The 22,556-nt window shown below is 40.0% G+C and overlaps 1 protein-coding gene across 3 annotated transcripts in view; it reads right to left on the bottom strand.

Moving 5' to 3' along the window:
• Positions 1-22,556, bottom strand: part of LOC101445555 (phospholipid-transporting ATPase IB) — a 675,309-nt gene that overhangs the window by 19,233 nt on the left and 633,520 nt on the right. Inside the window, exon 37 of one of the 3 annotated variants that reach the window (XM_058277047.2) lies at positions 19,574-19,720. The exons of the other annotated variants lie outside the window; for them this stretch is intronic. Coding sequence (XP_058133030.1) covers positions 19,711-19,720 — 10 coding nt within the window. The 3' untranslated portion in view covers positions 19,574-19,710. Of the gene's footprint in view, positions 1-19,573; positions 19,721-22,556 lie in introns of those variants that run through there. 3 annotated transcript variants of the gene reach the window in all.

Consider the following 22,556-nt stretch of genomic DNA (forward strand, 5'->3'; position numbering starts at 1 on the left):
GAAGAGTCTCTTCAACAATCGGTGTTGGGAGAACTGGATAGCCATGTGCAAAAAATGAAGGTGGACTCCTGCCTCACATCATATATAAAACTTAACTCAAAATAGATCAAAGGACTAAATATAAGAAATAAAACTACAAGAAAACATAGGGAAACCTTTTCAGGACCTTGTGTTAAGCAGTGGTTTCTTAGACTTTATATCATAAGCACAAGTAACTAAAGAAATAGTAAATGGGACCTTATCAAAATTTAAAATTGTGTGCATTCAAGGACTTTATCAAAAAGTAAAAAGACAACCTCCAGAATGGGAGAAAATATTTGGAAACCACATATCTGATCAGGGCTTAATATCCAGAATATGCCCAAGGGACATGGTGACTTCTACAACTCAACAAGAAAAAGGAACATAACCCAATTTTAAAAATGGGCAAAAGACTTGAATAGGCATTTCTCCAAATGGCCAAAGAGCACATGAAAAGATGCTCAACATCATTAACTGTTAGGGAAATGCAAATCAAAACCACAGTGAGATAGCATCTCTCACTCACTAGAATAGCAACTATTTGATAAACAGAAAACGACAAGTGTTGAAGAGGTTTTAGAGAAATAGGCACACTCACACATTGTTAGTGGGAATGTAAAATAGGGCAGCTGCTGTGGAAAACAGTATGGTGAATAGTCAGAAAGTACAGAATTACCACATAAGCCAGCAATTCCACGTTTAGGTATATACCTCAAATAATTAAAAGTCAGGATTTGAATAGATTTTCACAACCCAATATTCATAATGGCATTATTCACAATTGCCAAAAGGTGGAAGCAACCCAATTGTCTGTCAATAGAGGAATGGATAGACAAAATGTGGTATAGCCCTAAAAAGGAATTAAGTTTTGAGACGTCTCCACATGGATAAATCTGGAACACATTAGTTTAGCTAAAGAAGCCAGACACAAATGGCCCAATACCGTACGAGCTCACTTACCTGAAATAAGCAGAATATGCATATTCATAAAGTCAGAAATTAAATACAGATTACCAGGGGCTGAGGGTGGAGGGAAGTGGGGAGCTAGTTTAATTGGGATGAACTTTGGGGTGATGGAAATGTTTTGGCAATGGATGATAGGGATGGAGGCACGATTTTATATATGCACTTAAGAGCACTGATATAAATGAAGCTATGTACTCCTTGCATCTTCTGTACAATTATAGAAATGTTTCAGACATACTTGTGGAGAGGGCAGCTAGTAAGTGGAATATGCTACGCAGTTGCCATGCATGTCTCTTCCCCCAAACAAAAATTTAATGACCAAATAAAATAAAGTGACACATCCAAAAAAAAAAAAAAAAAAAAAAGAGCACTGAATTTTACGTTTGATAAGGGATAAAAAGGGAAATTTTAGGTTGTATGTAAGTTACCACACACACAGGCAAACCCATAGAACTGTACAACACAGAGTGAACCCTAGTGTAAGCAGTGGGCTAAGGTCAATTGCACAATTATGATGATACGGTTTCATGATTCTAACAATGGCACCATGCTCATGTAAAATGTTAATAGGAAAACTGGAATTTCTGCATATTTCTGTAAATCTACATGTTTTAACACAAAAGAAAAGAAAATAGTAATAGATGTAACAAAGCTTTAGGTTGTGAAAAGGATATCAGAGTTTATAAAAAACATTTTACTGGAAGTGCCTCACTGACTCCTGCAGGTTCTCCAATGCTGAAATGTCAAGGAATACTGTTTTCCAATTTTGCCTTTCTTTTTGGGGGGAGAAAAAAGACCTTTGTGAATAGACATTATAAAAAATTCTTATAAATAATAAAGTTGGGAAACCTCAAGATAGAGAGGAACTGGAAATCAGGGTAATAATATTCATAATAATATATCATCTATAAATGGCTTTGAAGCTATCCACTCAAAGAAAAATTGGAAGAAACTGAAGAAAATGCAATGAATATTTATCTTGGCTAATTGTGGTTATGACAAGAAAACAAAAGGAGTACAAATTAACAAGGGGAAGAACAATATAGATCTACAAGATGTGTTTAAAAAAAAAAAAGAGGGGGAATAGGTTCCAAATCTGAGATAAATTCCCTCCCACTGCCTGAACTGTCAGTATTGATGGTATCTTCACAGTTTATATCTCCAATGGTGGTGGGGATGTTGGAGTTAATGTCATTTCTCAGATATTTTTCTATATTGGTTTAGGTAGGCATGCTGGATGAGATCTACCAAAATGAAAGATATCACATAAACATAAACCCGACAGTCTTCACGTGCACGCTTGTTGCCTTCCCAGTAATGATGGTGGACCCAATCTCACACAACGAATCCTTACAAACAGGCTCTTTAAAGAAGGTGGCTTATCCTAGAGACGGTGTCGTGTTCCTGTCTCAAAAAACGAGTGGTGTTAGGAAAGGTGAGAAGGGTTCCGTTGGGAGAAAATAAGTCTTTGTGTCCACATTTCTGCTAGGAAGCATTTCCTGAAAGCATCACACAAGCACAACTCAAAGAGGGCACCCAGGGAATGTGATAAGGATTTACAAATCTCATCTTGTCCATGGTCACAGCTGACAAGAACCTCAGCTGATCCCACAACAAAGCCAAAAACAAATAGGTAATTTTAGACTCTATTTTCTAAATTAGCTGCTAGAATCTTAAATGCATAGATTTGACAGTTCCCTCAAGACAAAAGCTGGTCCGAGGTTCAGTTCTCTTCAGGTAGGGCTAAACATCTACCAGCTTGAGACTCCTGAAGTTCGAATCTATTTCTAAGGATCCCTAGAGAATGCCATTTCATAGCCTCAGTCCGTAACTACGTCTACTCATTATGACCCTCATCATTAGAAAATGAGGACCTTTAGGCTTGAGTGTATTCCAGACCCATCTAAGGCCTTTGTAGAACCAAAAAAGATTACTTGAGTTAAATATAATTAAGTAATGTGGGAAAATAAAAACAATGAAACAAAATAAAACATGCCTTCCAGCCTATGATTTCTGTAAGAGAGAGGTTATGTCTAGTTTATACATCCTGCAGCTAGAAGTCATTCATAAATTCTATTCTGATGGGTTATCGTAAATTATTCTCCCCTTTCTGCTGATCCATGTAAATCCCTTTGTTTAAAACTTGACTTCTTGTGGTTATATAAATGAATATATTTGTTCTGAGGAAATATACATGGAAGTATTAAGTAGTCAAGGAGTGTGATGTATACATCTACTCTCACATGTTTTGGAAACAGATAAATGGAGGGAAGGATATACAGATAGAATGATCTGGCAAACATGGAAAACTGTTAAAATTGGTGGATCTGGGTTGCTGGGTGGGTTTTGTATTATTTTGTAATTGTGCAAGTTTGAAATTATTTCACACTGAAAAGGATTTTTTGTTTTTTAAATCTGGCTTCTAATTTACTCAGCTTTTATTGTGCATCTACTTTGTGTGAGACTCAATGTGCTAGAAACAAACTTGCCCAAGACACAGTCTCTGCCCTTATGAAGCTCAGACTCCAAGGTGACCTCATTGTGTAGGAAAACATGATGTAAGGTGATGAGTGATACAGGAGAGATGGTACTAGCTCCGCAGGTGTAACATGGAGGGGCGAAGAACTCTGAGGAGGTCAGGAAAGGCTTCAAGAACATTCAACTGCATCCTGCATAGTGGATGATTTTTTTTTTTTTAAGGTTTTATTTATTCTCCTCCGCCCCCCAGTGTTTGTGATTGCTGTCTGCTCTGTGTCCATTCACTGTGTACTGTCTGTGTCTGCTCATCTTCTCCTTAGGAGGCACTGGAAACCGAACCTGGGATCTCCCATGTGGAAGAGAGGTGCTCAATCGCTTAAGCAACCTCAGCTGCCTGCTTTCTGTCTCTCACTGTCTTTTCTTGTTGAGTCATCTTGTTGCACCACCTTGCCATGCCTGCCCATTGTGCCAGTTTGCCCTCTTGCTCGTCTTCTCTAGGAGGCATCAGGAACCGAATCTGGGACCTCCTATGTGTCAGTGGGAACTCAATTGCTTGAGCCACATCCACATCCCAGTGGATGACTTTCTGCTGATTATCCAGATGGGGAACACAGGAGGAAGAATAAGCTGAGCAGGAAAAGAGAACGAGTCAGACTTTGGACATGAGTACTTTGAGTGACTGCTGAGGCACTCCGGAGGCCATGGGGTACCGAGGTCTGAGGGCGGTCCATGCTGGAGATACCACTTGAGAATTGTCAACCTGTAGAAACCTGTGGAGAGCAGTACCATGAGCAGGGGGCCCTGTACCTGGAGATTCTGGGGAGGCACCAACACATTGAGCGTTAGACCAGAGGATTCATTCTCTCAGGCAGGGTTCAAGTCATACACTTTCCCTACATTTTTCACAGTACCCACATTGTCACTTCACCTGTGACTACAAACCGGGTAAGACCTATAAAAATGGCTTCTTCTGAAAATTAGTACTACCATATCAAAAGCTTTTTTAAAAAGTTTTAAAAGGTAACAAAGTCTGTTGTTAAAAATTCCTATCAGGACAGACTTATGATCTACTTTTCCTTATTCCTCTTGCGAAAACCCTGGATATTGTGTGTAAAACAAATATAAGAAGACTCAGAGAAGACAGATGGAGAGGAGAAGGAAAAAGAGATAGGAGCCTTGGGACATGTGGAAACTAGGTGTTCTTTTTGCCTCATATATTCCAGATGTGGCACTGAAGATGCCAGCAGCCAGAAACGTCCATGAACACTGAGCAAAAATTCCCAACAGAAACCTGCTCCCACTAGCCAAAGACCCAGGGATGGGGTGGGCTAGGAGGACAGAAAACTTTTAGACAATAACCGCTTTACTTCACCAAACATCACAGAAAACACGGACCCCACCATCACTCACACCAGCAAAGGCCAAGTGGGGACCTAGACTTCCACCCTCACAAAGCTGTAACAAGCTACACCTGAATTTCTGTGGGTAGCGTCAGAGAGGGCCAAGTGGGCAGCATGGACTTTCATCCCTGACAGCCAAAGATGAGGTTCCTGACACGTGAGGTGTTGATAGCGACTGGGCTTCCACCCCCACCCAGCAGTGAAGAGGCGCCCCTCCGTTTCCCCCTGGCGTGGTGTCAGAGGAGACCTGGTGGCATATGAGGCCCTTGGCCATCGCCCAGTACAACAAGGCCACCCCCACTGCGTAAAGAGGTACCTCCGACACATGCTGGAGTTCCACCTGGCATGAAGGAGGTGGTACGGTCTCCTCCCTTGCCAGAGTGGTATAAAAAAGACCCAGCCAAAAGAGAAGGCTTAAAAAAACTCAGAATCTCTTAACATCCAAAACGCTGTGGTTTCTTTAGAAAATCCTTTGTAACAAGAATGAGGATGATCTCAAACCGGGTGATAAAAAAGCAATAAAGAGACGTCAAAACCAATATGACAGAGATATTAGAAATATCTGACAAAGATTTTAAAGCATCCATGACAAAAATGCTTCATTGAGTAATCTGAACACAGTTGAAACAAATTAAAAAATAGAAAACCCCCAAGAAAATAAGAGAACTCAAAAACACCAACTAACAGGATCTAATCAACTCCCCACTCAATGACAGCAGAATACACATTCTTTCCAAGTGCATATAAAACATATACCAAGATAGATCAAATTTTGGACATTAAACAACCTCAATACATTTAAAAGCATTGAAATCAGACAGCATGTGTCCTTTGACCCCAATGGAATCAAGCTTGAACTCAGTAACAAAAAGATAACAGGAGAATCTTCAAACACTTGGGAACTAAAGAATACACTTCTAAATACTCCCTGGGTAAAAGTCTTCTTGAGAGAAGTAAAACAATGAATACACTGAACTAAATGAAAATGTAAACAAAACATGTCAAAAATTTTTAGCAGAAAATACATACATTAGAAGAGAAAAAAGTCTCAAATCAATAATCTAATCTATTTCAAGAACCTTGAAAAAGAAGAGCAAAATAAATCCAAAGAAAGCAGAAGAATATAAATAATAAAGAGCAGAAATCAGTCCATTGAAAACAGGAGAACAATAGGAATATCAACAAAACAAAGAGCTGATTATTTGGAAAGAGCGGTAAAATTGACAAAACCCTAGCAAGGCTTAAAAAGAAAAAAGAAGACACAAATTACCAACATTAGGAATGAAGTGGTATATCACTACAAACTCTGTAGACATCAAAAGGATAATTAGGTGGCATTATTCACAATTGCCAAAAGATGGAGGCAACCTACAGATCCATCAACTTAAGAATGGATAAATACATGTGGCATTTACATACAATGGACTATTATTCATCTGCAAAGAGGAATGAAGTACCGATTCATGTGACAACATGGATGAATCTTGATGACATCATGTTGAATGAAATAAGCCAGACACAAAAGGTAAATATTGTATGACCTCACTGATTTGAGGCAGCTTATTTAAGCTGCCTCATAGAGTCAGAATCTAGAATACAGGTTATCCTGGGACAAAGTAGAGCTAGGGAAGGGGGAGTTAATTCTTAAATTGCACAATGTTTCTTTCTATTTGGGTTAATTATAAAGTTTTGGTAATGGCTAGTGGAAATAGTAGCAGAACATTGTGAATGTAATTTATAGCATGGAATTATATATTTGAATGTAGTTTAAAAAGGGAAATTTTAGGTTGATATATGTTACTAGAATTAAAAAAAAGGATGCAGGACTGTACAACACAGGGAATCTTATTGTAAACATTGGACTGTAGTTAATGTAATTATAAAATGTTCTTTCATATATTGCAATAAATATACCACACTAATGCAAGGTATTAATAATAATAGGGTGGTATATGGGAATTCTGTATTTTATGCATGATTTTTCTGTTAACCTACAACCTCTCTAACTAAAAAATAAATTAAAATACGGAAAAAACGATAATTAGGGAATCCTATGAAGATCTCTACACACATAAATTTGACAACTTAGACAAAATGGATCAATTCCTTGAAAAACACAAACTACCACAACTCATCCATATGAAATAAGTTGAATAGCTTTAAATTACAACTGTTACATAAATTGAATTTGTAATTTGAAAAACTCCAGGCACAGATTGTTTCACTGAAGAATTCTACTAAGAGTTTAAAGAAGATTTAATGCCAATTCTACACAATCTCTTCCAGAAAAAAACAGGAGGGAATACTTTCTAACTCATTTATGAAGCTAGCATTACTCTGATACCCAAAACATACAAAGATGGTACACACACATAAAAGAAAAATGCATAGCAATATTCTTCATGAATATTAATGCAAAATCCTTAATAATATATTAGCAAGTAAAATTCAGAAATATAGAAAAAGTTATACACCATGACGAATTAGGGCTTATTCCAGTGATGCAAGGCTGGTTCAATATTCAAAAATCAACCATTGTAACCCATCGTATTAACAGACTAAAGAGGAAAAATCACACAATTGTATTGATTATTGCAGGGAAAAAACATTTTTGCGGGAGCGAAATTCAACACCTATTCATTATATGAACAAAACAAAATAAAGCAAAATAACCTCTCAGAAAATTAGGAACAGAAGGTAACTTTCTCAGTTTGAAGTAGAAGATCTACAAAAACCTATAGCTAACATAGTACTTAATGGTGAAAGACTGAATGTCTTCCCTCAAGTTTGGGGAAAAGGCAAGGATGTCTGTTACCACACTGCTTTTATTCAGCATAGCGCTGGATGTTCTAGATAGTGCAAGAAAAGGAAATAAGATGCATATGAATTTAAAAGGAAGTAATAAACTGTTCTTATTTGCAGATGACACAATTATCTATGCAGAAAATTCCAAGGAATCATCTATATAAAAAATTCCTAGAACTATAATGAGTTCATCAAGTTCATAGGATACAAGGTCAACATACAAAAATCAGTTGCATTGCTATCTACTAGCAATGAACAACTGGACATTGAAATTGAAAATAAAATACAACTTATAATTGCTCAGAAGATGACATACTTAGGGTTAAATCTAGCATAATATGTACAGGATTTGCATGCTGAACACACAATGCTGATGAAAGAAATAAAAGATCATCTAAATAAATGGAGATGTATGCCATTTTCATGGTTTAAAAATTCAACATAGTAAAAATGTAAAATCTCCCCAAACTGATTTAAACTGATTTTAAGTCAGTTTAAAATTGTAATCAGAACTGTTTAATACAATTCCTATCAAAATCTTGGCAAGATTCTTTTGTAGATACAGACAAGATTTTTCTAAAATATTTATGGAAAGGCAAAGGAATTAGAAGAGTTAAATTTTTTTTGAAAAAGAAGTGGAAGAAATAAATCTAACTGATTTAAAGACTTATTATATAGCTATAGTAAACAAGATTGTGTTGTATTCTCGAAGAGATAGATACGTAGATCAAGGGGACAGAACAGAGAATCCAGAAATTGACCCACGCAAATATGCTGCCTCATTTGATAGAAGTGCAATTCAATGGAGAAGAGATGGCCTTTTCAAAAAATCATATTGGAGTAAGTGGACATAAATAGGCCAAAAAAACATCTTGAACTAAGTCTCATACCTTATTAAAAAAATTAAGTCGAATGAATGATGGACATAAATGCAAATCATAAAACTATACAACTTTTGGAAAAAAGAAACATAGGAGAATATTTTGGAATCTAGGACTAGGCAAAGAGTTCTTAGAGTTAACACCAAAAGCTTGATCTCTAAGAGGAAACATTGATAAACTGGTCTTTGCCAAGATTAAAAAATTTTCTTCTGCAGAAGATTCTGTTAATAGGCTGAAAAAGACAAGCAATAGAGTGGGAGAAAATATTTGCTCACCACCTATCTAGCAAAGGACTAGTATCTAGAATATTTAAAGAATTCTCAAAACAACAGAAAAAAATCCCCCAAGAATCCCCCAAGAATCCGATTAGAAAACAGGCAGAAGACATGAAGAGACACTTCACTGAAGAGGATATACAGATAGAAAATAAGCACATGTTGGGGGAGAGTGTGAATGACAGGGTAAACTATTATCTATGTAGTACAGCAGTGCCCCAAAATGTGTTCACCAAGTGCAGTGAGTGTGCCACAATGATGGGGGAGGTTGTTGGTGTGGGAGGAGTGGGGTGGGGGTGGGGGTATAAGGGAACCTCTTATATTTTTTAATACAACATTGTTTTGTGATGTATTTATCTTCAGAAACATACAATTTACAAAAATGATGAGGTGGCGGGGTAGGGAGTGGGTTATACGGGAACCTCTTATGCTTTATGTTTTTTAATGTAACATTCCTTGTGATCTATTAACTTTAATTAAAAAAAAAGAAAACAAGCACATGAATAGATGTTCAACATCATTAGCCATTAGAGAAAAACAAACTGAAACCACAATGAGATATCAGACGGCTAAAATTATAAAAAGGGATGGTACCAAATGCTAACTAGGATGTGGAGTAACCGGATGCCTCATACACTGCTACTGGGAATGTAAAAATGGTACAGCCACTGGAAAACTACTTGGAAGTTTCTTAAAAAAACAATTAAATATCCAACAACCTTGTGAACATAGTAAAATCCACTTAAGTATGTACTTCATACTTTTGAATTTTATGCTCTATAAATTAGTATAAAGTAGCATCAGATGAATCAGGGTTGATGCCCAGCCCAAACTGCCAACTCACAGAATTGTAAGCTAATAAATGCATGCTATTTAAACACACACACATACATGTACATGTACATATTAAACTAAACATTCAACTACCATATGACCTAGTAGTTAAAATCCTGGGCATTCACCTCAGAGAAATGAAGACTTAAACTCGCATAAAAACCTGTACACTAATGTTTATAGTTGCCTTATTCATAAAAGCCCAAACTGGAAACTCAAAAATGTCAATGGGTGAATGGCTAAACAAACTGTGGTACATCCATATCAAGAAATACTGCACAGCAATAAAAAGGAATGAACTATTGTACACCCAACAACCTGGACAAATCTCCATAGAATTATGCTGGGTGAAAAAAGTCAACTCCAAAAGGATACACGATATGATTCCAATTATTTAACATTCCCTAAAGGACAGAAGTATTGAAAGGAGAAAGGTTAATGGTTGTCAGGAGTTAAGGAGGGGATGGGGACAGGAGGAAAGTGGAGTTACCTATAACAGGGCAAAGGAGAGATTCCGTAGTAATAGAATTGCTCTGTACTTGACAGCATCAGTGTCAAAGTCCTGGTTGTGACATCTTACTACAGCTTTGCAAGATGTCACGAATGAAACGGGTAAAGGCTACAGGGGTTCTTCCTCTCTACTGTATTTTACAACTGCATATGAAGATACTATTATCTCAAAATAAAAAGTTTAAATATTTTTAAAAAGTCATCTTCGGGCACTCCCTCCTAGTGCATGTTTTCTGCAGATGTCTTCCTAAGCAGGGCATGGAAGTGCTGACTTACAGCGGTGGGAAGATGCTCAGGCACCTCCTGGAGGCAATGGAGAGGCTGTCCACACCATCCCAGAGCCATCTGACCTCATCAGCTGAGCAGGCAGGGTGGAACTGAACGAGCCTGGGCACAGATGGAAACCATTACCTCATCTCACGATTTGCAATGAGGTAGTCAGGCTTATATGAAGTAAGGCTGAGCACCACAGTACAGTTAGGAGCCCAGGAAAAGGTCAGCTAGAGTCATGGGGTTGTTAGGAACAGATATATTAACAGGACACCTGGTCTACCACCAGAGGCCTCAGGCAAATGCTATGCAGGTGGGTTGAAAAGCCCCAAGTGTAACAGGGAACCCGAGGAATAGTCTAGGCTCTGTGCATTAATGGATACGGGCATGGGTGAAGAGGACAAAACAAAATTCTATGGTGATGACACTTCAGGCTAATCAAGGGGATGCTGCTTTAGAAGCAAAAAGGTATTCTATTACAATTCTATTTCCAGGGGAGTTGATGGAGCTCAGTGGCTGAGCGCCTGCTTCCCATGTACAGGGTCGTGTGTTCAGTTCCTGGTACCTCCTAAAAAAAATTCTATTTTCATAGCAGCCAAGGTTATCCCTTTAAAAAGGCAAATTAGACTGTGGTATTTACCTGCTCAAAATCATCTAGCAATTTTGAAGACCCTGACTGTCTCTCAAACCCAATTTCTTACTATACTTTCCCTTCCTCCTTCTGCTCCACACAGCCTTTCTTGATGCTTCTGGAACATTCTAAATGTTTTCCCAACTCAAGATCTTTGTACTTACTTTCTTCTGCCTGGAATGTTCTTCCCCACAGACATAACCTCAAAGGTAAAGCGAATAATTTCCAGGGCCATGGGGCTACCCATTCACATTTGAACTTTGCCAAAGGAGAGTTAACACTTTTTGAACAGATGCTTTTGCTGGCTAGCAGTTATTTTCCTGTACAATGGAATCCATGAGTTTCAGACCAAGTTCAAAATCCATCCCTATATGATACTGAAAAACAACCAATTCGTTTAAGGGATAAGTATGTGGATGTGTGACAGAAGAAAGAAAAGATGTCAGAATGATTGAAAAGGATAGTTATAAAACTGCAAAGATGATTTTCAAAGTATTTGATAGTTGCAGATAATACCTGGAGGAAAGAAATAGAACAGGGTACTAGAAATAAGCAAAGGGACACTTAAGCCAGGTAATATGAAAAGTTTTTGAACAGTGATGCCTATTGGGCTGGAATATAGATTCCCAAGAGTACAGGTGGAAGCTTTATCATATGAAACACTGAAGATTAACTGTGACTTGACAAAGTACCTAATAGACGATGGTAAAGAAATGGAGTACATCACTTAAGAGTATTTTTAATGAATTAAATTCCTTAAATGTGAACTTCCCCTTAAATAAAATAAATTTGCTTACTAGAGCTTAAGAAAATTTGGATCAAGTTTGAAAGTGTTGATATCCCTTGTGGCTATGGTGTGCCTTTAAAATGATTGACTTCCTAGGTTCATTAAGCTCCAAATTAATAGCAACAGAAATACCTCCCTGCCCCCTCTCCTTTGCTAGCGCCTCCTCAATGCAAGCAGCATCTGGGGCTGGGCAGCAGAAGTCCGACTTTGCAAATTTAAATAAGCATCCAAACAGAAGAGTGCACAGCTGGCCCTAAGTTACGTTACACTCGATTTTTCAACTAGTTAAAGATGAGGTTCACCGTCGACTGACCTCCTAAACACTTATTAAAGATACTGAGAGTTGAAGGTGCTTAGCTTAGCCTAAAGTCTCTGTCCTCCCGGAGCTTACAAACAGGCGGAAGCACGTGCACGATTCACAAAGAGGAGGGGGACAAAGTCTCCCCAGGAGAATGCATGGACCAATTGGTGGGGAAAATAATAAAGTCTCCATATAAGACTTACTGTAGGAGAACAGCTGAAGAGACAATGACTGTTAAATCAGTACAGGATCCCAGAAGGGGTCTAATAATGGGGGAGAAAAGGCCAAAAGGACATGACTGGGGCCTGTGAAGCAACTGGAATAGACTAAGCTTTACAGCAACGTTAACGTTCCTAAACGTGATGACTGCACTTAAAAGGTGGTTACATAAGTGAATATTCTTATTCCTCCAAAATGTGCATGGAAGCTTTACGTGCTCACGGAGCACTGTGAATACAACCTACTCTCAAGTGGTTAGAGAACAGACAGCTGGAGAGAGCCACACATGGAGGAGAGTGAGAGGATGCAGCAAATGTGGCAAAATGTTAAAATCGGTGGATGTGGGCATCTGGGGGCAGGGCATGCTGGAATTCTCTGGATGGGCTTTGTGTTGTTATTGCAACTGTCCTGTATAAGTTTGAAGATACTCAAAATCGGAAGTTTAAAGGAAAAAAAAAAAGAAGAAAAGAATTGAATATAGGACATTGTGCAAATCTCATAGGATGTTTGTTCCTAGGGCTCCACGCCATGGGTGAGTCACTCCAAGTTCAGCCCACTCCCTGGAGAGAGCCAGATGAGTTAAAGAAACTATTTCTTAAACCATAACACTTTATTCATGTTCTTGAGATCCTTGAAGTCCTTTCTGGAAAAGGTGGGGTGTGTGCAAATAAGCCATTAGGAGGGAGTGAACGCATTCACATTCCTAAGCACTCTGGGTCTAGCTGTGCCACCACAAACATTCACAAGTGTTTTCCTATCATCCCTCTTCCAATCTTCCCACATGGAGTCATGTAATATTAGCAACTAGGTCCTGGTTAGACTCATAAAAAGCCAAAGGAAAAAATACGTTGTGTGCGGTTGAGCTGCCTTCTTTTCTCCAATGAATGTACCATAAAAGGACATTGTGTGGGACCTGGACATTCTCACCTGTCATAAATCACACCAACTGCAGATTGGAGGCCAAGCTGAATGAATGGAAAAGTGTGTGGCCACCATTCTCATCACGTGGAATTAAGGCCTGTCCAGCGCCCCCTTGCAGGAGCTAGAGTCTGTGTCTCCACGCGGAGGGCAGGGATGACCCTGGAGTCCCATGAAGGCTACAGAAATAGCTGAACATCTTTGACTGAGGCTGACAGCCACCTTCAGCCAGAACTGCTGCCAGAAGCGGATCATGCAAGTGCTTCTGCTGGGCTCTTCTTAGTCAACCTGGGACGGGTCTCCATCAACCAGCTGAGTTTCTTTGTACTGGGAACTTAAATTTCATTTTCCATAATCCCGCATCTCCATACATACTTATGACTCATCATCAGGCAGTTGGGTTAAATATCTGAAAAATTCTGTTGCAGAATGTCTGGATCACCATAAGAAAAAAATTAACCCACACACCTTCAGCAGTAGGTGAATTTTAACAGGTGGATTCTCAAACTATCCAATCAGTGACAATAAGAGAGCAAGTATGCAGCCATTTTTCAAGTAAAACCACACCTGCAGAAAAGTTCAATGTGGAACAAGGAGGACCCATGCCACTGCTGCCTTTTTTACCTTTGTGTAGATTGTTGAGATTTACAGTCAATGGAAAAATCATTATCTGGTGCCATCTGATGGCAGTCCAGTCCAAGAACCCTACATGTGGCCTGTGTTGCAGTGGCCTAAGAAACCTGACCCCAGTCCCATGTGGCTGATAACCTAGTCTTTTAGAAAGAGCATCCTCCAGGTGAACCCACGTGAGGCAAGAGCCTCACTGGCTTTGCCAATGTCTACTTTCATTACCTTTAAAGCAGGGTTTACTTAAAACTGATACACACATGGACAGACTGGGCAGGAGAGGCTCTTTAGAGGTCAAGGCCTTTGCCTTCCTCCAGGAAGAGCAGCTTCTGAACCACATCCAACATTTCTGGCAAACGATTTCTTTTAAATTTTCCAAAGAAGTTGACTGCCCACATCGCGTGGCTTGCTCATGCTTTCCATTGTGCAGCAGCCTCATGGACTTCACGATGGGAGGCTGCCCTGACAGGCCCGGCTCGAGGGCCCTTGCCCTTGGCTCTGAGTATCACAGCGGAGTTTGGGGTAGAGTTGTGAAAGACATGGTAAAAATGTTCTAAAGTTTATGGGGCATGGGAGAGGGAGAGTTCATGTCCCTTTCCCAATTAGAAACAAAACAAAACAACTTTGGAGAGAGTATGAATTTATTTGATGAGTGGATTGAATGTGTGAATTAATTATGCATACACTACTACCTGGCCTCTCTCTGGGTCATACTTAAAAATTGTGAAATAGGGATTTTACAAATAAAATTCATCTCTGGTGTCTGATGACTGTACTTCCTGAACACCAAGGGTAAGAAATCATAGAGTAAGCTGCAGCTCGGCCTCTGGGAAGCAAGGTGATTTTTCGAAGATTAAAGATTGAGAGTCTGCTAAAAAGTAACGCAAAATTGCCATGTAGGGAGATGGTGCCTGGTGTACACACGGTTATCAGAGGCCTGACGTGGGCATGTCCGTGTTCCGCACGTTTCCCAACATTCATGCGACCCTGTCCCATCACCAAGTGCCTCCCCTCCCCCACCTCCCTCCATAGCTCCATCTGGTAAACCAGGCCTAAGCCCATCTACCGCATATGTCACTGCTTGCAGGACCTGGTTCGGGTAGTCCCATCAAGTAAATCGGGGACTTAGGGTAACTGGTGGTCAGAGGCAAACCTTCCCTCTCCTATTGGTTGTAAACAAGGACTCACACCGTCCCTACCACTATGGGCAACCAGCCTGTGATATGGCAGGATGGGTGTATGGGGGGTGGGGGTGGGGGGCAGACATCATAAAACATTAGGGCCAAAGCAAAAAGAATCAAAGAAAATGGATCCCTGGTGACTTTTCTGGGCTGTGGTTCAGTCGGCCAGGACTGACTTCCAGCAGGATTTTCTCATGACCAGAGCCAGCCACTGCTTTCATCCTAAAGGTCAGTCTGAACTGGGGCTCCTGTTATTTGCAACTGCAAGCATCCTCTGCTGGTAGCAGATTTCTGGTTCCAAAGTAATAGAGAACCCTTGGTTCTTGGACAGACTTTCAGGAACCAAGAGTTTCTGAAAGAGTAAGCAAGGAGAGCGAAGTAAAAACACCGAGTGGAAGTAAGAGGGAATCCAGGTCTCTTTATTCTTGACTTTGTGACCTTGAGATTACATCAAGTGGTTATTTTGACCCAACTCATAAAAGATTTCATCATCTTTACCATTCTTGTAGCCAGCACCCTTATTTCTACTAAATGAACAGTTACCCATCAGTTCTTTTGTGAGGAAGCACATTCCCTGTGTTAGCAGCGCCACGAACTCCAAAGGGTGGGAGGGTAGTTTATCATAATCCATAGGGACCTCATTCAGAAATTTTCACATTGGTTGCTTAGTGTTTATCTGGAAGGCAATTCGGAACCCACAATTTTCTTTTCTTCTCTAAAAGGGTGAGAGACCATTAAAAGAAAACTTTCCTATAACATAAGTTGTCCTGGAGTGGGGGTGAGGGGTGGCTTTCAAACACCATCAGATGAAATACACATGTCCCAATATAACTGTGCGTGGAAGATGAACCCCAGTGACATACAAACTCTGATATTCCATGGACAAATAGCAGAGACCTTGATGAAGAAAGGCCAAGAGGCTCTTTTTCACATTTTCTACTCATAAGACCTCATTCCACTATTTCTTACAAGTGAGACCTCTGAAGACTCCCTGTGGCTTACAGAATAAAGCCCTAAAGCCCAAACTTCATTAATAGGTCAGACAACTTCATCCTTTCCCAATTATCCAGTGTAATCTCTTACCACCTTTATGGATCTCAGTCCTACACTACTGAATTTATCATCTCTTTACATCTGCCAGAGGGCCCTTCCCCTACTTCACCACCTGGTACAAATTCTCCTTTGCACTGGCTCCCCTGGCAGTCTGCCCATTATGCTATCAGGACAGTCTGCATATTCTGATTCTCCATCTGCTCATCTGCCAGATGAGACTGTGAACTCCCAGAGTGTGCAGACCATGCCTTCTTCTTTTCAATTTCTTCACTACCCAGCATTATCTCTGACAAATTTTAAGGCTCAATTCATACTCCTGCTTGGAGTGTCACTACCATGAAGGACGACAACAGTAGCATCTTTAAATGAGTAAATACATAAAAGAAGCCTCCATGTAGCTCAACTGACAGAGCATCCGACTACCATATGGAGGGTCCAGGGTTCGATCCCCAGGGCCTCCTGACCCATGTGGTGAGCTGGCCCACACACAGTGCTGCCATGCATAAGGAGTGCCGTGCCACATAGAAGCGTCCCCATGTAGGGGTGTCCCCGCATAGGGGTGCCCATGCAGCCCTGCAAGGAGAGCCACCGCACGTGAAAAAAGTGTAGCCTGCCCAGGAATGGCACTGCACACACACGGAGCTGACACAGCAAGATGACACAACAAGAAGAGAGACATAGATTCCTGGTGCTGCCAGATAATGCAAGCAGACACAAAAGAACACACAGCGAATGGACATTGAGAGCAGACAATGTGGGGGGGCGGGGAAGGGAGAGAAATCTTTAAAAAAAAAAAAAGAAATCACGTGGGAATTCTCAGAAGCTCTATTTTTGACTCTTAAATATTAGGAAGAAAACTCACTTAAGTTTTTAAGGAATACACATTCAGAAAACAATCTTCAATCACAGGGTATGAACATGCACAACATTTTAAAAGAATCACACTACTACTTGCCCAGAAAGTGCTTTATGCAACAATTTCATAAGGGTTAGAACGTAAATGACTAATGGTTGATAGAAAAAAAAAAAAACAGTAAAGGCTCATTGCTTACAGTTGGGCAGATAAAGTTTGGAGAGAACAAATGGTAAACTTCACCCTTAAGTCTATAACCAGGTTTTTTTTGTTGTTGTTACTTTATTTTCTTTTGTTGTTCTTGTTAAAGGTAGGAGTGTTATCAGGAATACTGACTATATTAATTGTTAGGAATGTGAAAATATCTGCTGCTGAAACTCACATGAAATCAGTACAGGAAACCAACGAGAATAAACAGAATGTGCATCTCATCGCCTACAATACATTTTTAATGACATCATGAAACTGGACACTCTCCAAAAAAACAATGAAAAAACCAAAGTCAGAAAACATGTTATGAGTTGCTGTGTTCAAGAACGAAATGAAGGCAAAGAAGAAAGCAGGACACAAACTATGAAGTCAACCTGATGGAATGATGTGGTTATGTCCTTTGAGAATGTAAGAAGGAAAATGAAGAAAAGTCGTCCTCTGAGAAGCAGTAAGAACTGAGGCTCTGAAGCACACAGATGTGGATGTCCGCTGGGCCTCCTGCGGAATTCCCTGAAGAGGCTCAGAAAATTTATTTATCTGGAATCAGACAGTGCACTTGGCCTGTAGACATTCCTTACACAGCAGAGCAGACACAAATCAACTGAATTTGAGGCTATAAGTAAGTGTATTTTCATTTCCACACATGGAGGAAAGGAAAGTGAAAAACTTTTTAGAGCAACAGCTAGACAAAGCTGCTACTGCATGGTAGTTTCTGGACCCAAGAAGCACAGGCCAAAATGTGGCAAAAATGTGTGGCTGGTCCTTCTGCATTTCTCTGGGTTATCAAATAAAGAGCTCGCTTGGGATTTTGTTTTGAAGCTATTGTCAAATGTTCTGGTCTACAGAATTTCTTTAGCTGTTTGAGTAAAGAATACAACCAATTTGTCCTGCAACATGGCAGCAAGGCTTGTGCACCAAGCGGCCCCAACGCCTCTTTGCTCTTGACCGTCTGAGTGGCTTTCATCCTCTGCAGCATGTGAAAGAAACTGTGCATGAATTGGGAGCATGCAAAAGGGCTTTATCTCAAGCCTGGTGACAACTTGGACAATTCTTCAGTTTTCAATAGGTTTGTGTGAGGATGGTGAAAAGATGATAGCTTAGACAATGAGCCCAAAGTTCCATATGACAAAAGTGCTTTCAGCAAGTTCCTGTCCTCAACTCTTTTTTCAAAAAGCAAACGCTTTCTGAATAAATGGGACACAGCAAGGAAGACAAAAGATCTGGGGGATATACCAATGTTTTAATAAACAAAACAATCATCATTCTAGAAATACCTTGACTATCTCCCATCTAAAATTTCTTCCACCTAAAATCTTGACTACTTCTGATAAACTGACAAAAAGAAACAGAAAAATTTTGATTCCCATTAAGTAATGAAGGGTTGTGTTTTTAAGCAAATTCAGTGAGAGCATGTAAAACTATTGCTTAAATTATACTTTTTAACTTCCAAAATTTTAAATTACTTATTTTGTATTTCTAGACTAGATTGAAAATAACATTAAACGGGTTTTGCTTTCTCTAAAATGTATATTCCCGCCAAAGACTTCAACATTTTTGAAGAATTTATCCTTTGGATTTTGTGAATATCTTGATATATAAGGATGGTATACGCTTTTACGGTTACTGCACTGTTCACTAGTTTTTAAACATTAGTTTTTAAATTGAATTCTATAGTCATTGTATACTTAAATATTATAACTAAATAAGACACATGCAAATGTTTCATATAACACATATTGAATCTTAATATATTGAAAACCGTATTTTCAAGTAAACTTGTTTCTGTGAAGGTCGCAGATTAAAGATTCTTAGCCATTATATTTGATCTTACCAACTGGTCCCTGATGAGAAAGGTTTTAATTCTATATTGCTATTGTTAAAAAGTATTCTTCCATGTTCATTCACATTAAAAAAATACTGACGATTATCTTTTCTGCTCAAAGAACATCTGTCCAACCGTAAATAAATACATTTTACTTAACTTATAAATTTGAATAGGGAATTCCCATAGGTTTAAAAAGGTATGGTAATCACACATTCTAGAAAATTGGATCACACCGGTCCCTTGCCAAGACCCTTCCCAGGCTCCTGGTGGGTAAAATCCCAGTCCCCTCTCCTTGTTTACAAAGCTGGGAGTCACCAGGCCCGGCTCCCTGGGGGCTTTTGCGCACACGTTCCAGGTTTCCCCCAGACTAAGCTTATTGCCCTTCCAGCCAACCCACCAATTCCTTCCCTGCCTGGAATGCTCCTTTCCCAGATCCTCACCTTGTTGACTTTACCTGTGATTTAGGTCTCAGCTTAAGTAGCACCTTGAGAGGCTTTCCTGACCTGTCTTTCATTTCCCTTTATATACCTTTGTTTCCATTTGAGATTCTCTATTTTTTCTTGTTTGTTCATTGTCTGTTACTTCCCGGGAATGGAAGCTCCGAGACACTGGGAACTTTGCCTCTCCTGTTCTCTGCCACACCCGACCTGGTGCGAACACGGTTTTCATAAATGTCTGTGGAATGAATGGATGAATAAATGACTTGTCCTTAGCAGGCCAGCTGCTGATTCTATGTGCTATGAAGCCGACAGGGTTACTCGTTAGCCAGTGTGAATTCCCAATTACCACCACCTCAGGGGCCTTGAGCCAATCCTAATTGCTCGAGAAAGAAAGTAAAGACCAACTAACCATATTATCACTTTTCTGTTGAGAGGGGAAGCCTTGCTGAAGGGCAGGCTCCGGGATGAGCATTCACTCCTATGTCTGCCTACGGAAGAATTTACTCTCAGGTGTACTTGCCTGAGAAGACCCCCCTGACTTTCCCCCCATCTGTTAATAAAACCCCAATAAATCTATTGCTCAAGGCAGTGATAGCTTTTACATATTCTTCTCCACCACCAATTCAAGAACTCCACATTCACCTGTGACCCAACGGACCTCATCTGGCTTTTCGAAAGGCAACAGTGTGCTAGAGATGGGACCTACCACACCTTACAACCAGGCTTGGCGCCGCAGACACATGCAGAGCATCCCAGCATGCGAAATCACCCATCCAATATCGCTCTGTTCATCACTGACCCTTAAATCCCTTTTTCCTCCTACAGTTCAAAACATACAGGGCAATCAGCAATTCTCTTAAACACACTACGAAAACCCCTTCACACACATACTTCCAGGAGGCCAGGGCCTGAGGGGAGAAGCCCATTGAGAAATGAGTAGCAGAATCTGGTTATTCCAGGATTATGTCTCAAGGTAGACTAAGTTTCTGAAAGGATGCTTCTGGTCATGAGTTTTCAGCTGCTGGAATGGTTTACTCTCAGAGACCCATCACAGTTGGAGGTAGGGAAGAAAGAGAAGTCAAACTGAAAAGCAAACAACTGGATAATGAAGTAGAGAAGTGATTAGCCTTCTTCTAAAATCCTCCTGAAGCGCTTAATCCCTGCCTGGAATGTGTTAATATCACTATTCAAATTATATGCCTTACACCGTGTAAAACAATCTTTTTTTTTTTTTTTTGCCAAATCTACTTCATATTGCTTGCTACTTGAGGAGATCAAATAAAACCAATTTTAAAAAAAAGATTAAAATGGATCATTGCTACTTGAAAAGTCGATGCAGTGAACCACAAGCATAATTTAGTTCCTGATATGATAAAAATGCTTTCTGAAAAGGAGTCTTGGGGAATAGAGAAAGGTGACATTAAACTAACTTAACTCACAATTCAAAAAATAAGCATATTTGAGTCATCCTGGAATGTAGGCAAGGGTGCCTCAAAGCAAACCACGGGCTGACACGCGACCTATTCTCCAGTTTGATTTATGGGTCATCCTACATCACTAGAAAATGACTCTTTTCTTCCACTCCTCTCTCCATATATTTTATAAAGATGCTGCAATTCTTGTATTGCACTGCACAGTAGCTAAGCTTCTGATTAGATTTACATTTTAACAGAGCTGAAGCACTACTCTACAGGTGAGCAAGAATCTTTTTCCTGCCTCATAAGAGATGACAAGTGGTACATATACATATATTCTAAAATGAGCAAACATCAATCTGTAGCAAAAAAAAAAGAAAAGAGGGAGTGTGAAGGAGGGCACTGCTTGGGATGTAACATCCATAAAATAACAGAGTCAATTATGTTTAGTTGACACAGGCAGTTTAGGCATTAACTCAATGTTAATTAGGCGTTTTACTTCCTTAGCAGTTTATTTTCCTCATCTGCTCCTTCCTGTGCCTAGAATGCAAACAGTCACCAGAAATCCCCATTTGGGTAATCCAGTCAGCCTGGCTGTCATTTCCTGGACCATTTACTCCCTTTGTTCTACTAAGGCACTTCCTCACCTGCCCTGTTAGTCAGCAAGGCCAGAGGTTTACCTGGCCTCGCCAGGCTGTTGACTCTCCCAAGCGTGCTGCTGAGAGCTTGCCCTCCTGCCTAAACTGAGCTGTTTGCTGACTTCAGGGCTTTGCCCAAGGTTCCACCCTACACACGATTAAATCCAGGTAATTAATTGGGTGATTCTGGCTGGAAATGGCTGCTCTTTACTGAACTATATCCCAACACTTAACAACTTTCGGGGACTCTTTGCCTTAATTTGCCCTAAGGTTGTCAGACAGCTTAGCTTCCGTATTCCTTTGGGGGAGATACAATCACAGCAAGCTGTCCGTACATTTAGGGCTCTAAACGGCAGCAACAGAGAGCTGTTGTTGTCTAGCCTGCACTCGACTTCATCAGTTCAACAGGCTCGTACCCTTTTTCTGGCATCTTCCCAGATGCCCTCTCCCCAGCTATCCAGTCCTCATGGCCTTGCTGGGTATTCCTCCTTCCAAGTGCTCTTTTTTTTTTTAAATGAAAATAATTTTTTTTAAATTAGAGCAGTTGTAGGTTTACAGAACATTGGGAAATGGAAGTCTTTGGGCAATTCGTAGTATCTCTGCTGCAGAGGAGGCGGCTTGGAGTGAGGAGAGCTGGCTCCGCCTCGCCCCTACCTGGGTGACCCTGGGCAGGTGGCTCCACCTCTCTGGGGTTCAGCTTCCTTTTCTGCACGGGAGGAAATTTTCATTTGCAGCACATGGTAAGTGTTATGACAAAAACAAAATGGGGTATCATTTCTTTTAAATCCGTGGTATTTAAAATTAAAACGGAAGGGAATACTTTTCGAAGATTAAAAGAGACTTGAAATATCGTGTGTGGACCTTGCTGAGATCGTAATACAAACAAAAGCTCTCAGAAGACCTTGTTGAGGCAATCAGGAAAGCCTGATTAGGGACTAGGTATTAGATTACTACTAAGGAATTATTCCCTTTATTAGGTGCAATAGTGGGCATGGCAGTTAAATATTTAATAACAAAT

This window comes from Dasypus novemcinctus, chromosome 15 (assembly GCF_030445035.2).
Source record: "Dasypus novemcinctus isolate mDasNov1 chromosome 15, mDasNov1.1.hap2, whole genome shotgun sequence".
NCBI classification, from domain to species: Eukaryota; Metazoa; Chordata; class Mammalia; order Cingulata; family Dasypodidae; genus Dasypus; species Dasypus novemcinctus.